The following is a 15,392-nucleotide window of genomic DNA, read 5'->3' as shown; positions in this document are numbered from 1 at the left end:
CTAGCGTTCTTTGGTCCGAACCATCCTCTAACATTCCCCACCTACTGTATGCCATGTCTCCACCATACCACAACCATCTCTATGGCTCATTATGTAATACAATATACTGTCCATTTATATGGACATTCATTTTGTGAAGTCAGCATACAAACCAATACGCTATAACACATGCAATACAGAAAACACTAGAAACTTCATTCCCCCAGTCTCTGTGGCCTGCTGTCTGGCCATGTACTGAACGTACATCTGTCCTATGTCCCACTGTTCATCACCACAACTCTCCTCTCTGTTCCCAGACTGTGAGTGCTACGACCACTAACTCTCCTCTCTGTTCCCAGACTGTGAGTGCTACGACCACTAACTCTCCTCTCTGTTCCCAGACTGTGAGTGCTACGACCACTAACGATCCTCTCTGTTCCCAGACTGTGAGTGCTACGACCACTAACGATCCTCTCTGTTCCCAGACTGTGAGTGCTACGACCACTAACGATCCTCTCTGTTCCCAGACTGTGAGTGCTACGACCACTAACGATCCTCTCTGTTCCCAGACTGAGTGCTACGACCACTAACTACCCTCTCTGTTCCCAGACTGTGAGTGCTACGACCACTAACGATCCTCTCTGTTCCCAGACTGTGAGTGCTACGACCACTAACTACTCTCTCTGTTCCCAGACTATGAGTGCTACGGCCACTAACTATCCTCTCTGTTCCCAGACTGTGAGTGCTACGACCACTAACTACCCTCTCTGTTCCCAGACTGTGAGTGGCCACTAACTATCCTCTCTGTTCCCAGACCACTAACTACCCTCTCTGTTCCCAGACTGTGAGTGCTACGACCACTAATGATACTCTCTGTTCCCAGACTGTGAGTGCTACGACCACTAATTACCCTCTCTGTTCCCAGACTGTGAGTGCTACGGCCACTAACTATCCTCTCTGTTCCCAGACTGTGAGTGCTACGACCACTAACTACCCTCTCTGTTCCCAGACTGTGAGTGCTACGACCACTAACTACCCTCTCTGTTCCCAGACTGTGAGTGCTACGGCCACTAACTATCCTCTCTGTTCCCAGACTGTGAGTGCTACGACCACTAACTACCCTCTCTGTTCCCAGACTATGAGTGCTACGACCACTAACTACCCTCTCTGTTCCCAGACTGTGAGTGCTACGACCACTAACTACCCTATTTGTTCCCAGACTGTGAGTGCTACGGCCACTAACTCTCCTCTCTGTTCCCAGACTGTGAGTGCTACGACCACTAACTACCCTCTCTGTTCCCAGACTATGAGTGCTACGACCACTAACTACCCTCTCTGTTCCCAGACTGTGAGTGCTACGGCCACTAACTATCCTCTCTGTTCCCAGACTGTGAGTGCTACGACCACTAACGATCCTCTCTGTTCCCAGACTGTGAGTAACTATCCTCTCTGTTCCCAGACCACTAACCACTAACTATCCTCTCTGTTCCCAGACTGTGAGTGCTACGACCACTAACTCTCCTCTCTGTTCCCAGACTGTGAGTGCTACGGCCACTAACTATCCTCTCTGTTCCCAGACTGTGAGTGCTACGGCCACTCTAACCGCTGCAGCTACATAGACTACCTGAACATCGTGACGTGCGTCAGCTGCAAGCACAATACCAGAGGACAGAACTGCCAGCACTGCAGACTGGGCTACTTCAGAAACGCATCTGCCGAACTAGATGACGAGGGTGTCTGCATCGGTCAGTCACAATGTGTGTGTGTGTGTGTGTGTGTGTGTGTGTGTGTGTGTGTGTGTGTGTGTGTGTGTGTGTGTGTGTGTGTGTGTGTGTGTGTGTGTGTGTGTGTGTGTGTGTGTGTGTGTGTGTGTGTGTGTGTGTGTGTGTGTGTGTGTGTGTGTGTGTGTATTGCAGAATAATCATGAGGCATTGTGTGTTACACAAACAGTATGGAATGTTGATCCACCAAGATGTCATTGATCAGAAATACAGTTTAGAGATCAGCATCTCCAAACAAACTGCCAGAAAAAAACTGCTAAACAGATAAAGACAGTAAAAACACTGACTCACTGAGATCAGACTATTAGTCCTCCTGGATTCTCTGTGGAGCTGAATGTAGATCAGACTATTAATCCTCCTGGATTCTCTGTGGAGCTGAATGTAGATCAGACTATTAATCCTCCTGGATTCTCTGTGGAGCTGAATGTAGATCAGACTATTAATCCTCCTGGATTCTCTGTGGAGCTGAATGTAGATCAGACTATTAATCCTCCTGGATTCTCTGTGGAGCTGAATGTAGATCAGACTATTAATCCTCCTGGATTCTCTGTGGAGCTGAATGTAGATCAGACTATTAATCCTCCTGGATTCTCTGTGGAGCTGAATGTAGATCAGACTATTAATCCTCCTGGATTCTCTGTGGAGCTGAATGTAGATCAGACTATTAATCCTCCTGGATTCTCTGTGGAGCTGAATGTAGATCAGACTATTAATCCTCCTGGATTCTCTGTGGAGATGAACGTAGATCAGACTATTAATCCTCCTGGATTCTCTGTGGAGCTGAATGTAGATCAGACTATTAATCCTCCTGGATTCTCTGTGGAGCTGAATGTAGATCAGACTATTAATCCTCCTGGATTATCTGTGGAGCTGAATGTAGATCAGACTATTAATCCTCCTGGATTCTCTGTGGAGCTGAATGTAGATCAGACTATTAATCCTCCTGGATTCTCTGTGGAGCTGAATGTAGATCAGACTATTAATCCTCCTGGATTCTCTGTGGAGCTGAACGTAGATCAGACTATTAATCCTCCTGGATTCTCTGTGGAGCTGAATGTAGATCAGACTATTAATCCTCCTGGATTCTCTGTGGAGCTGAATGTAGATCAGACTATTAATCCTCCTGGATTATCTGTGGAGCTGAATGTAGATCAGACTATTAATCCTCCTGGATTCTCTGTGGAGCTGAATGTAGATCAGACTATTAATCCTCCTGGATTCTCTGTGGAGCTGAATGTAGATCAGACTATTAATCCTCCTGGATTCTCTGTGGAGCTGAATGTAGATCAGACTATTAGTCCTCCTGGATTCTCTGTGGAGCTGACCAGTGTTGATGTAGTCCATCTGCAGGTGAGAGGTGGGGGGCTGGAGGAGGGTAGCAGGAGGGTGGGAAGAAGGTAGGAGGAGAGCTGGAGGAGTGTAGAAGGGGGGCACAAGGAGAGTCGGGAGGATAACCCTGTCACAGTGGGGGCAGGTCCAGGCCTTGGAGTCAGCACAAATGAGGGCCCCATTAGCTCACCTGCCAGGCTACTGGCACACAGAGACTGGCATTGAATCAATACAGGAGAGAGAGTTTTACACATGCACACATACACCAAATTAACTTAAACTTAAAAATAATTATATTTTCTAACATGCCTGCCTCCCTCCATCTCTTTCTCCATTCCTCTCCCCCTATACCCCTCTTTTTCTATCCCCCTCTTCCTCTATCTCTATCCCCCTTTCCCCAGAGTGTAACTGTAACCAGATGGGTTCTGTCCATGACCGGTGTAATGGAACAGGCTTCTGCCAGTGTAAAGACGGCGCTACGGGGCCCAAGTGTGATGACTGTTTCCCTGGGTACTACTGGAAACAAGGCTGTTACTGTGAGTATACAGGGGGAGGGGGAGATATGCACTTGGCTGTGTGTGGGGTGTAGATATGTGTGTGGGGGGGGGAAGATAGTGTGTGTATGTATGTGGGGGGGGGGTTGTGTGTGTAACACCTTAACCCTCCTCCCCCCTATCATATCCCATATGATAGGACCAGTCTCAAAACCATACAGCCCCAGCCTCCTTTTCTCTCTGAGGTTGGCTTTGGAATCCCTCCTTACTGCAGGTTGTTAGTTAGCCAATTGGGTCAATCAGTAGAGCACAGTGGATCCCATATTAGATTAAGGTGAGAGAGTAAAAAGGTTTTCGTGGCATAAATATGCATGATACACAGAGAGCTCCAGAACATAAAAGCTTTGAGCATACTTTTGTCATCATGCCCTACAAATCTTCACAGGTCTTTACGTCACACACCCGTACATGCACACACATGATGCATGCACACACGCTGTGACACACACACACTCTCTCTTGTAAACACACACTGTGTTTTAGGCCAAATATCTTGTACAGTATAAAAACTACCAGCATGTTATTTCTCACCCCGTTTACAGCTTTTTCATTCAGCCTATGATTTACAGACAACTAAGAAATGTATAAGAGACTTCTGAACCAAAATAGAGACATTACTCTGATTCAGAGAAAGTGCCTGCTCCAAAAGAACAGGGAAAAAGATGTCAGAAAAGAGAAGGCAGGTGTTATTCGTTGCTGAGCTCGAGGCTAGGATAATTCATATTTTCTTATTTCTCCCCCCCCTCTCTCTATCGATATACTTTCATTGCTCCCTTCATCTATCTTCCCCATCTTGTTATTTCTGTGGCAATACTCCTCTTCTCATCTTCCCCCGATCTCTCTCTCCTATTTTACTCCTCTTCTCATCTTCCCCCGATCTCTCTCTCCTATTTTACTCCTCTTCTCATCTTCCCCCGATCTCTCTCTCCTATTTTACTCCTCTTCTCATCTTCCCCCGATCTCTCTCTCCTATTTTACTCCTCTTCTCATCTTCCCCCGATCGCTCTCTCCTATTTTACTCCTCTTCTCATTTTCCCCCGATCTCTCTCTCCTATTTTACTCTTCTCATCTTCCCCCGATCTCTCTCTCCTATTTTACTCCTCTTCTCATCTTCCCCCGATCTCTCTCTCCTATTTTACTCCTCTTCTCATCTTCCCCCGATCTCTCTCTCCTATTTTACTCCTCTTCTCATCTTCCCCCGATCTCTCTCTCCTATTTTACTCCTCATCTTTCCCCGATCTCTCTCTCCTATTTTACTCCTCTTCTCATCTTCGCCCGATCTCTCTCTCCTATTTTACTCCTCTCTTTATTCTCTTTGCTCTTTACTCCCCCATCCTCCTTTTATCTTTCATGGAACCGTGTTGTTTTGCCACTATATCTCCCTCTCTTTCCTGTATCCCTTCAATCACCTTCCTCAACCTCCTCTCTCGCTTTATCCTCTTCTCTCCCTCTACCTCATCCACACCTTCTCTACCTCCATCCTCACCGTCTCCATCACTTCATTCACCTCTCTCTCCTTCTCCCTCCCCCTCTCTCAGCCAACGTGTGTGACGAAGAACTGCTCCCATGTCAGAACGGCGGGACGTGCTCCCAGAACCAGAAGTGTATCTGTCCCCCAGAGTTTAAGGGCGTGCTGTGCCAACAGTCACGCTGCGAGGGGGACAAGGCCTGCAACACGGCCTGTACCCCCCACCTCCTCGCCCCCCTACTGCTCTGTGTCCTGCTACCCCACCTTCTGGCCACTTTAACTGCACACTGAGTCACCTGCTGCCCCCTCAAACACAGGGGGAACTGTTGTGTGTGTGGATCCTTAGAGTAGGTTAGGTTGGGAAAGGTCTGCAAATACACACCCACACACACACACACACACAACTCACTCGGGGAACGTGTGAGAGTAAAACAAGAGAATGACTTCAGAGAGAACAGAGGAAGGTGGAGGAGAATCATACAACCAAACCCCCCGTCTCTCTCCCTTTAATCTTGAGCTGGAGGAATCTCCATTTCATACCAAATAGCATAATTATTATTAAACGAGCAAACGACTGTTCGTTTAACACTTTAAATCACTACTGTTCACTATGAAGAAAAGGGAGGAATTGCTGATGTAACACAAGTACATTTCCTTTGTCTTAATACATTGAGTTAATGTGCCCCTCTTCGAGACCCTGCACTTACTGCTCCAGACAGACAGACGGGGAGTGTTTGGCTTAGACTTGGGGAGGGCTGGGCTGCTGCTGAGGTCTATGTAGAATATACTGTAAACCAGGTTTCACATCTTCGACTCAAAATTACAGACTTGTTTTCACCTTTGACATTTTTTTATTTCATCTTCTTCAGTTGTTATTGTATGTTTATGTGCCCACCGACAGACGCTGAGATTATACATCATTATTACAATATCCAGAGGGTTATCAATATTAAGATTTTAGTCACTATAATGGTTGTTATAGGAATGAGTCGCCACAGTTTAGCAAGATTTTATCTTCACACAGTATTCAGGAGTAAAACAGAATTTAAACTTAACAGTCTGAAAGAAGAGAAAAAAAAGAAAAGTATCAATATGACATTATTTGAATAGTTTTTGTAGAGATTATTTTTGTTTGAAGTTATAATAAATGAACTATTCCAGATGAGCATTTTATTACACTGTAAACTTCACGGTAAATGTGTGTTATTTGTTTTTACTTGTACATTCTTTCAAGAGAACAAATGTGTCACGACCAAAACGGTCAGTTGTCTACTCCAGTGGAAGTGTCTAGGTTGCAGAAAAGTACAAAAAGATGAACTCATTTATTGGTAGGGGAGTGGGGTAAGTTGAGCCATCCCTTACTTCTAGGAAACCGTACACCAAATGAATCATGTGAACAAATATCTAGAAAGAGGTCATCATTTCATAGTCTGTGAAGGAAAAATCCACATGGAAAAAATGGTAAGTAAGTTAGGTAAAATAAAAAATAGATTGTCTCAAAGTCAGATGAATGTGTTTCATGATGCTTGTGTCTAAACCAAAGTAGATCGTTTTACGATTGTTTTGTACATCAGTTGGGTTCTCTTCAAGCTACAAAACGAGGTGCTAAACTTAGCATGAAAGTCCATCCTTGTAGCTGTGTGGGCTTATACAGTCAGACTGTTTGCCTTGGGGGTAAGTTGAGCCAATGGCCACCAATGATTACATTTGGTCAGTGTTTGGGATGCATATGACATTTTTTGGCCGATACTGATATCCAATATTTTCCTTGCCAAAGAACTTGACACCGATAACCAATTTAAAACATTGGAGTCATTTTAAGCATTGTAGTAGTTAAAATAGTTGAAACACACACACACACACACAACAAAGTTATTTCTTTCACTTACTTGCTGTGCCGTTTCATTGTTCATTTGTTCAGTCGTTTCATTCACAACCAAGATTTCATCATATTTTTCGTGGCATCATTACGTCATGTACCTACGTTATATAGGTCTATGTACGTCATGTACCTACGCTATATAGGTCTATGCACGTCATGTACCTACGCTATATAGGTCTATGCACGTCATGTACCTACGTTATATAGGTCTATGCACGTCATGTACCTACGCTATATAGGTCTATGCACGTCATGTACCTACGCTATATAGGTCTATGCACGTCATGTACCTACGCTATATAGGTCTATGCACGTCATGTACCTACGCTATATAGGTCTATGCACGTCATGTACCTACGCTATATAGGTCTATGCACGTCATGTACCTACGCTATATAGGTCTATGCACGTCATGTACCTACGCTATATAGGTCTATGCACGTCATGTACCTACGCTATATAGGTCTATGCACGTCATGTACCTACGTTATATAGGTCTATGCACGTCATGTACCTACGTTATATAGGTCTATGCACGTCATGTACCTACGTTATATAGGTCTATGCACGTCATGTACCTACGTTATATAGGTATATGCACGTCATGTACCTACGTTATATAGGTATATGCACGTCATGTACCTACGTTATATAGGTATATGCACGTCATGTACCTATGTTATATAGGTATATGCACGTCATGTACCTACGTTATATAGGTATATGCACATCAGCTTTGACATCGGGTTTGCACATCGGCGTTAAATTAATACCGCCCGATTCCGAAATGCTCACCGATATATTCTGCATCCCTAATGAATTTTATGCATAGTAGTTTTGCAATGTGTCATGCATATTAACTTATTGTTACAGTGCATCAAGCCCTCTGTATACACAAGTAAAACAAGCAGGGGTGTAGCCACCCTTGAGGTTCTTGAGAGAGCAGCCAATTTAGTGACATAAGAGTCCCCTTGAGCAGCAGCAAGGGATGACAAAATAGACGGAATGACACTGAAGAGGCACAATGACAAAAAAGAAAACTAACATGTGAAGGAGAGGATAGAGTAGCAGAGGCACACGAGGTCTTATCTGATGACATGGAGTCTGAGCTTGATGAACATGTCAATGATTTCAGACTGATTTCATGGGCTTAGTAGCCTCAAAATGCAGAGTCCTTGCACACTGAAACTACATACTTGTCCCAGACAACTGGTCAAGAAATGGAACGGTAAGTGATTTTGAACAGAGATCTATATCTGAATGTAGCCCTACATTTAAGATATACGATACCGCATTCCATGAATTAAACTTTGACCTACCAGCACCATGCCCTGATGTCACAGGACATCACACACTTACCCCCGAGGTGGATCCATGCTAAACTTACCCCATACCCGGGGTAAGTGGGCCAATAGACCACTGTTTAGACAACCGTTTATGTTTACATTAATTCTGATTATTTCCAGGGATACACAACATCCTGAAATACACTACATGACCAAAAGTATGTGGATACCTGGTCGTTGAACATCTCATTCTAAAACCATGGGCATAAATATGGAGTTGGTCCCCCCTTTGCTGCTATAACATCATCCACTCTTCCTGGGAAGGCTTTCCACGAGATGTTGGAACATTACTGCAGGTGAAAAATTCATGACTGTTTGATTTACAAGTATCTAGAAATTACCTCCCAGACATATTCAGACAGAAAACATAGGGCTAATGAATAAGACATGTGTAAGCAGAATAAAGACTGAGCTCAGGTGAATGGACAGAGCTGGATAAACAAAGAGTTAACCATTGGACCTATAAAAACACAACAGAAGCAGAATCCATAAGAGGGTGTACAGACTGGGTCAATAACCACTAGAACTGTAAAAACACAACAGAAACAGAATCCATAAGAGAGTGTACAGACTGGGTCAATAACCACTAGAACTGTAAAAACACAACAGAAACAGAATCCATAAGAGAGTGTACAGACTGGGTCAATAACCACTAGAACTGTAAAAACACAACAGAAACAGAATCCACAAGAGAGTGTACAGACTGGGTCAATAACCACTAGAACTGTAAAAACACAACAGAAACAGAATCCATAAGAGAGTGTACAGACTGGGTCAATAACCACTAGAACTGTAAAAACACAACAGAAACAGAATCCATAAGAGAGTGTACAGACTGGGTCAATAACCACTAGAACTGTAAAAACACAACAGAAACAGAATCCATAAGAGAGTGTACAGACTGGGTCAATAACCACTAGAAATGTAAAAACACAACAGAAACAGAATCCATAGAGTGTACAGACTGGGTCAATAACCACTAGAAATGTAAAAACACAACAGAAACAGAATCCATAGAGTGTACAGACTGGGTCAATAACCACTAGAAATGTAAAAACACAACAGAAACAGAATCCATAGAGTGTACAGACTGGGTCAATAACCACTAGAAATGTAAAAACACAACAGAAACAGAATCCATAAGAGAGTGTACAGACTGGGTCAATAACCACTAGAAATGTAAAAACACAACAGAAACAGAATCCACAAGAGAGTGTACAGACTGGGTCAATAACCACTAGAACTGTAAAAACACAACAGAAACAGAATCCATAAGAGGGTGTACAGACTGGGTCAATAACCACTAGAACTGTAAAAACACAACAGAAGCAGAATCCATAAGAGAGTGTACAGACTGGGTCAATAACCACTAGAAATGTAAAAACACAACAGAAACAGAATCCACAAGAGAGTGTACAGACTGGGTCAATAACCACTAGAACTGTAAAAACACAACAGAAACAGAATCCACAAGAGAGTGTACAGACTGGGTCAATAACCACTAGAAATGTAAAAACACAACAGAAACAGAATCCATAGAGTGTACAGACTGGGTCAATAACCACTAGAACTGTAAAAACACAACAGAAACAGAATCCATAAGAGAGTGTACAGACTGGGTCAATAACCACTAGAACTGTAAAAACACAACAGAAACAGAATCCATAAGAGAGTGTACAGACTGGGTCAATAACCACTAGAACTGTAAAAACACAACAGAAACAGAATCCATAGAGTGTACAGACTGGGTCAATAACCACTAGAACTGTAAAAACACAACAGAAACAGAAAATGTAAAATAATCCATGGTTGTACTAATCAAGTATTATTAGAAAAGCACTTATACTGGGAAAGTATATATGCAATAAATGTATTATTTTTTAGATGAACACTATGGCGCCGCCACCAATATAATCTAAACTGAAGCAGATGTGGGCGTTAACAAGCAAGAATTGAGACAAAATATTGGTGGCTCAAAGCCAAGGGGAGTTAATTATCTACATAGAGAAGAGTGACTGTGTTATTTGAAGGTGGAAACCTACAAAGCCTGAGGTCTGTAACAAGAAAAAGTCAGTTGTTCCATGGAATTCCTCAGCTCTGTTACTTTGTAATAAAGTGTATTTGAATTTACAACTTCCGGTATCTGAGCAATATTTGATTCAATATTTCCACAAACTTCCATTCAGCCACAAGAGCATTAGTGAGGTCAGGCACTGATGTTGGGCAATTAGACCTGGCTCGCAGTCGACATTCCAATTCATCTCAACGGTATATGAGGTTGAAGTCAGGGCTGTGTGCAGGCCAGTCAAGTTCTTACACACCGATCAACAAACCATTTCTGTATGGACCTCGCTTTGTGCACAGAAATAGGAAAGGTTCTTCCCCAAACGGTTTCAATAAAGTCAGAAGCACAGAATTTGTAGAATGTTATTGTGTGCTGTAGCATTAAAATTTCCCTTCACTGGAACTAAGGGGCCTAACCCAAACCATGACAAAAAGGACCAGACCATTATTCCTCTTACAAACTTCACAGTTAGCACTATGCAGTCGGGCAGGTATCGTTCTCCGGTATCTGCCAAACCCAGATGGTGAAGCGCATTCATCAATCCAGAGAACACGTTTCCACTGCTCCAGAGTCCAATGGCGGTGAGCTTTACACCACTCCAGCAGACGCTTGGCATTGCGCATGGCTTGTTTGCAGCTGCTCGGCCATGGAAACCCATTTCATGAAGCTCCCAACGAACAGTTATTGTGCTGACATTGCTTCCAGAGGCAGTTTGGAAATCAGTAATGACTGTTGCAATCGAGGACAGAAGATGTTTTACACGCTTCAGCACTAGGCGGTCCCATTCTGTGCGCTTGTGTGGCTTCCACTTCGAGGCTGAGCTGTTGTAGCTCCTAGACTACACATTTCCACTTTACAATCACAGCACTTCCAGTTTCCCGGGGTAGCGCCAGCAGGGCAGAAATTTGACGAAATGACTTGTTGGAAAGATGGCATCCTGTGACAGTGCCATGTTGAAAGTCACTGAGCTTTTCATGAAGGCCATTCTACTGCCAGTGTTTGTCTATGGCGATTGCATGGATGCGTGCTGGAATTTATACACCTGCCAGCAACAGGTGTGGCTGAAAAATCAGAATCCACTAAAGGTTGTCCACATACTTCTGTATATATAGTGTATATGTAGATATCGTTAGAAAGAATACTACATTTCCCTTGACGTAGTGATGCTGAATGTAAAAAAAATGGTTGAACATACTCCACTCTCACCTATGTAATTTCATTCAGGTCAGACATGTTTTATGCAAACAGAAAAGGAGCGGACATGATTTGTAAGTCGCTCTGGATAAGAGCGTCTGCTAAATGACTTAAATGTAATTGACACCAACACATCCAGCTCAGTTCCATTGGGAATTAGGAAGAACTGAAATTAAACCAAAAATGGCACCATAATGTCCTAACAAACATGTAAATACCCATAAGGTTCTGAGAACAAAATGACAATAATAGGCCAAAACATAATGGTCTCCACATAGAAATAGACTTACTAGAATAGGAAGACCCCTGAAACACTATTTCTATGTTTCTCCCACTAAGAGATCGTCATTGGCGTGGAAACCCAGGGTTTAAAGGATCATCCTAATGACACCCTAGGTACTGTGTGGCATCCTTTATTTGGAGTAGAATTTTATTAAAAAATAAACACTTCATTGAGAAAGTAGTTCCCCGTGTTAGTGGAGTCGGTGACATTGGATGTAAACAAGAGAACTACAGGTGAAATGCACTCACGCCGTAACAGGATGAACACATTTAGACAAAAGCACCAAGAGCACCTGGGAGGAATGAAAAAAAAAAACTACAAAAAAGTGGGTGGGTGTCAGCATGTAATAAGACAGAAAAGACATTCAGGCGGTGGTAAAATACAATCCTGTTCTAGTCTGTCTGTAAGGCATCTCTATTCTGGGCTCCGCTTCAGAAGAAGTCTGTATTGTTAACATGAAGGGCAGTGGGATGAACTGAGACGTGTGGGGGAGATCCTCTGGGAGATGGAGCACAGATCAGAGACCAGCGTGGGCGTTGTCCTGGCTGAACTGCACTGATCTAGGACCAGATTCCCCTACCACAGAGTCCTACACAAGCATTAGGAGAATGGAAACTATGGCCTTAGAGGAAAGTTGTACCTACGCCGATCAGAACTGGTGAAAGGATTGTGGTATGATGAGTTGTACCATCTACCTGTGTAAAGTGTGTAAAGTGAAAGATGCCTATAACAAAATGCACATTTTTATTTGACCACTATTTTAGCAATGGTTCAGAAAAACAAAGCATACAATGTTGACCATGGTCAATTTAGTTTCCGTAAAACTTTAGAGACGGAATCAGCTGATTGGTTTGGTGAACAATATACAATACGAACATTTTCTCGAAAGATGCAGATAAGATTCCACAAGTAGAGCCAACGCGACTCCTTATTCTGCATGTCAGAGATGCATGTTTGTTTTTTGAACGTTCCAAAACAATGAGTCCTGTTGAACATGCCCCAGGTGAACAAGCACCGATTGCAAACAAATCAAATCATTTTGCAGATTAAAATTAAATGTAAACAATTGTTCAATTTCAAATAAGAGGATTCATTTATCAACTTAAAAAATATCTACATACTTGATTTGGTTTAAACTGGCACTGTGGTTCTTTTGGGGCACACGTCTTAGAAAAACTATTTCTCCCAGAAACTATATTGCATTGAAATGAAGAAATTATTTGAACCATTACCTTCTAAACACTGGACAGTATCGTGACAGGTGACACGCAGAAGGAATAAAGCCATGTATTCTTCACTGAACCATTACCTTCTAAACACTGGACAGTATCGTGACAGGTGACACGCAGAAGGAATAAAGCCATGTATTCTTCACTGAACCATTACCTTCTAAACACTGGACAGTATCGTGACAGGTGACACGCAGAAGGAATAAAGCCATGTATTCTTCACTGAAATTACCTTCTAAACACTGGACAGTATCGTGACAGGTGACACGCAGAAGGAATAAAGCCATGTATTCTTCACTGAACCATTACCTTCTAAACACTGGACAGTATCGTGACAGGTGACACGCAGAAGGAATAAAGCCATGTATTCTTCAGGAGGTAGCTGGCCTGAAGTCCAACAGCGGTGAATAATACATATAACCTCGTCTCTGTCGACAAGAAAGGGAACTTAAAATGAGTTTTGTTGATAGAGTTGTGTGTGTGAACATGAGCTTGTGTAAATGCACAGTGTGATACAGCAAATAAAAGTGCATCCAATACCGTACAGATAAACCAGCAGAAGAAAGTGACCAGAGATGTCAAAGCTTCTCCGGGGCATAAAATGGCATTTAACTACTGTACAACATGTCTCCCTATTTAGAAACGACAACATCTGTCCCACATTCTCCAGCTACAGCGCTCACTTAAGACTACGTATGGGTCCATGTTACACATTCTAGAAAGATGCTTAATGTAACAACCAGGCCCATTTCAATCACAAAATGTAACCTTAATTGCCTCAGTTAATCAGCATCCTGGTGCTAAACAAGGACGACACTTTAAAAGCAAAATAAAACTAAAATAATTGCCTATAGTCAAATAACTATGGCTGACGAGATATACTTTTGCACTTAATATATGTTATAAGTGGAAATAGTGTGTACTTAAAATTGTAATGTAACAGCCATTCTGTTAAGTGGGCTATACTACTGATAAATAACCAGGTATCAAACATCGAGTACCAGTGACATTAGTCTTTGCGCTTTTATGAAGTCCAGAACATTTCTATACAAATGCAGAGCACGTAAGAAAATGAGATTAGGAAATTATAAAATTGTGAACCAAAAAAAGAAAATGAATAAAAGTCACAGGCACAGTGCATTACCCTGGTTACATCTCTCAGTAATAAACTGGAAACACACAAGTACCAATGTTATAGTACAAGTGCCCTTTCAAAAGGCCCCGCCCCCACTGTCCAAACAAAGGGCAGTTTTTTAGAGAGGCCAGTGGCCAACCCACATACTCCAGCCATAACAGTCATTAAACAGCTTATTACAAAAACAATTACATTTATTACAGAAATAAAATTAACTGACTTGTAAATGATACAACAGCATCATATTACTGCTTGAGATGGTGAACAGTGATGTTTTTGACTGACTGTTCGACAACCAAACTACTCTGCGTAATCTCTTGCCCTTCCACTCTCGTTCCCATTCCCTGAATTTATCAGAAAGCATACCAATAAAAAAACAAACCAAAACAGAGTCAGTGGTCAGTCCTCTCTCTCCCCCTCTTGGAGTGGGTGGGAGGGATCCATCGGGGGTCTGGGTCTCGTTTCCGGGGGTGAGTGTGTGTGTGGTGGTTGAAGGCTGTAGCACTGTAGCGATTATAGTCTCTCTGACTGGGGTCCCTCGGTGGTCTGTTGACTCCATCTCCTGGGTATGGCGCGGTGATTGGTGAACGGTGTTGCTCTCTGTCCCTCTCCCTGACAGCCCATCTCTGGTTTTGGTACCCAGTTGGGTGACGCTGTTCTGGGCTGTTGCATCCTTGTGGATCCCTCTCAGCTCGTGGGTCTCTTCTGATCTCGGCTTGTGGGAGTCTGATTCTTTCAGCTCCCGGATTCCAGTCTGGTCTATGCTGGGGTGTCTGGACTACCAGACGGGGGTCTCTGGGCCTGTCAGCGTCCTGGGGAGGGGATGCCGACCAGGGCTGCTGGGGGGAGTCCCTGCCCTGGGCGAACAGGGCTGGCTCGGAAGAGCGGCGTAGCTGGAAGGGAGCAGGCCTGGGGGGATCGGCGGTGGGACAGGGGGCAGCAGAGGGAGGGCCTGGTTCTCTGAGGGGGTAAGACGAGCTCCTGGTCAGCTCCTTTTTGAAGATCTTCCTGGCGTCCGTCTTGAAGGTCATCTCATTCGTTGATATAATGACGTCTCGTGTCGCAGCATCCTTGATGAGCGCACTCCAGTCTTGGTTTTCCTAGGACAGACACACAATCAACACGAGGCTGGAAAAGGAAATGCAAC

General features: G+C 43.3%; 2 protein-coding genes and 1 long non-coding RNA gene across 6 annotated transcripts in view; 1 reads left to right on the top strand and 2 right to left on the bottom strand.

The window, feature by feature from the left end:
- The window catches only part of ntng2b (netrin g2b), a 135,516-nt gene extending 129,237 nt beyond the window's left edge, over window positions 1–6,279 (top strand). For all 4 annotated transcript variants that reach the window (XM_046290334.1, XM_046290333.1, XM_046290332.1 and 1 more), the window contains 3 exons: window positions 1,557–1,724; window positions 3,491–3,625; window positions 5,182–6,279. In XM_046290334.1, coding sequence (XP_046146290.1) covers window positions 1,557–1,724; window positions 3,491–3,625; window positions 5,182–5,402 — 524 coding nt within the window. In that variant the 3' untranslated portion in view covers window positions 5,403–6,279. The remainder of the gene's footprint in view (window positions 1–1,556; window positions 1,725–3,490; window positions 3,626–5,181) is intronic.
- A 5,716-nt stretch (window positions 6,280–11,995) lies between these two features.
- On the bottom strand, window positions 11,996–13,332 carry LOC123989371. Its single transcript, XR_006830556.1, has 2 exons — window positions 13,191–13,332; window positions 11,996–13,113 (listed from the first exon to the last, which is right to left on the bottom strand). It is a non-coding gene; the product is annotated as an uncharacterized LOC123989371 (long non-coding RNA).
- A 128-nt stretch (window positions 13,333–13,460) lies between these two features.
- The window catches only part of setx (senataxin), a 67,818-nt gene continuing 65,886 nt past the window's right edge, over window positions 13,461–15,392 (bottom strand). Inside the window, 1 exon segment of the mRNA XM_046290331.1 lies at window positions 13,461–15,345. Coding sequence (XP_046146287.1) covers window positions 14,638–15,345 — 708 coding nt within the window. The 3' untranslated portion in view covers window positions 13,461–14,637.

This window comes from Oncorhynchus gorbuscha, linkage group LG11, assembly GCF_021184085.1.
Source record: "Oncorhynchus gorbuscha isolate QuinsamMale2020 ecotype Even-year linkage group LG11, OgorEven_v1.0, whole genome shotgun sequence".
Taxonomy (NCBI): domain Eukaryota; kingdom Metazoa; phylum Chordata; class Actinopteri; order Salmoniformes; family Salmonidae; genus Oncorhynchus; species Oncorhynchus gorbuscha.
This window is presented reverse-complemented; position numbering and strand designations above follow the sequence as displayed.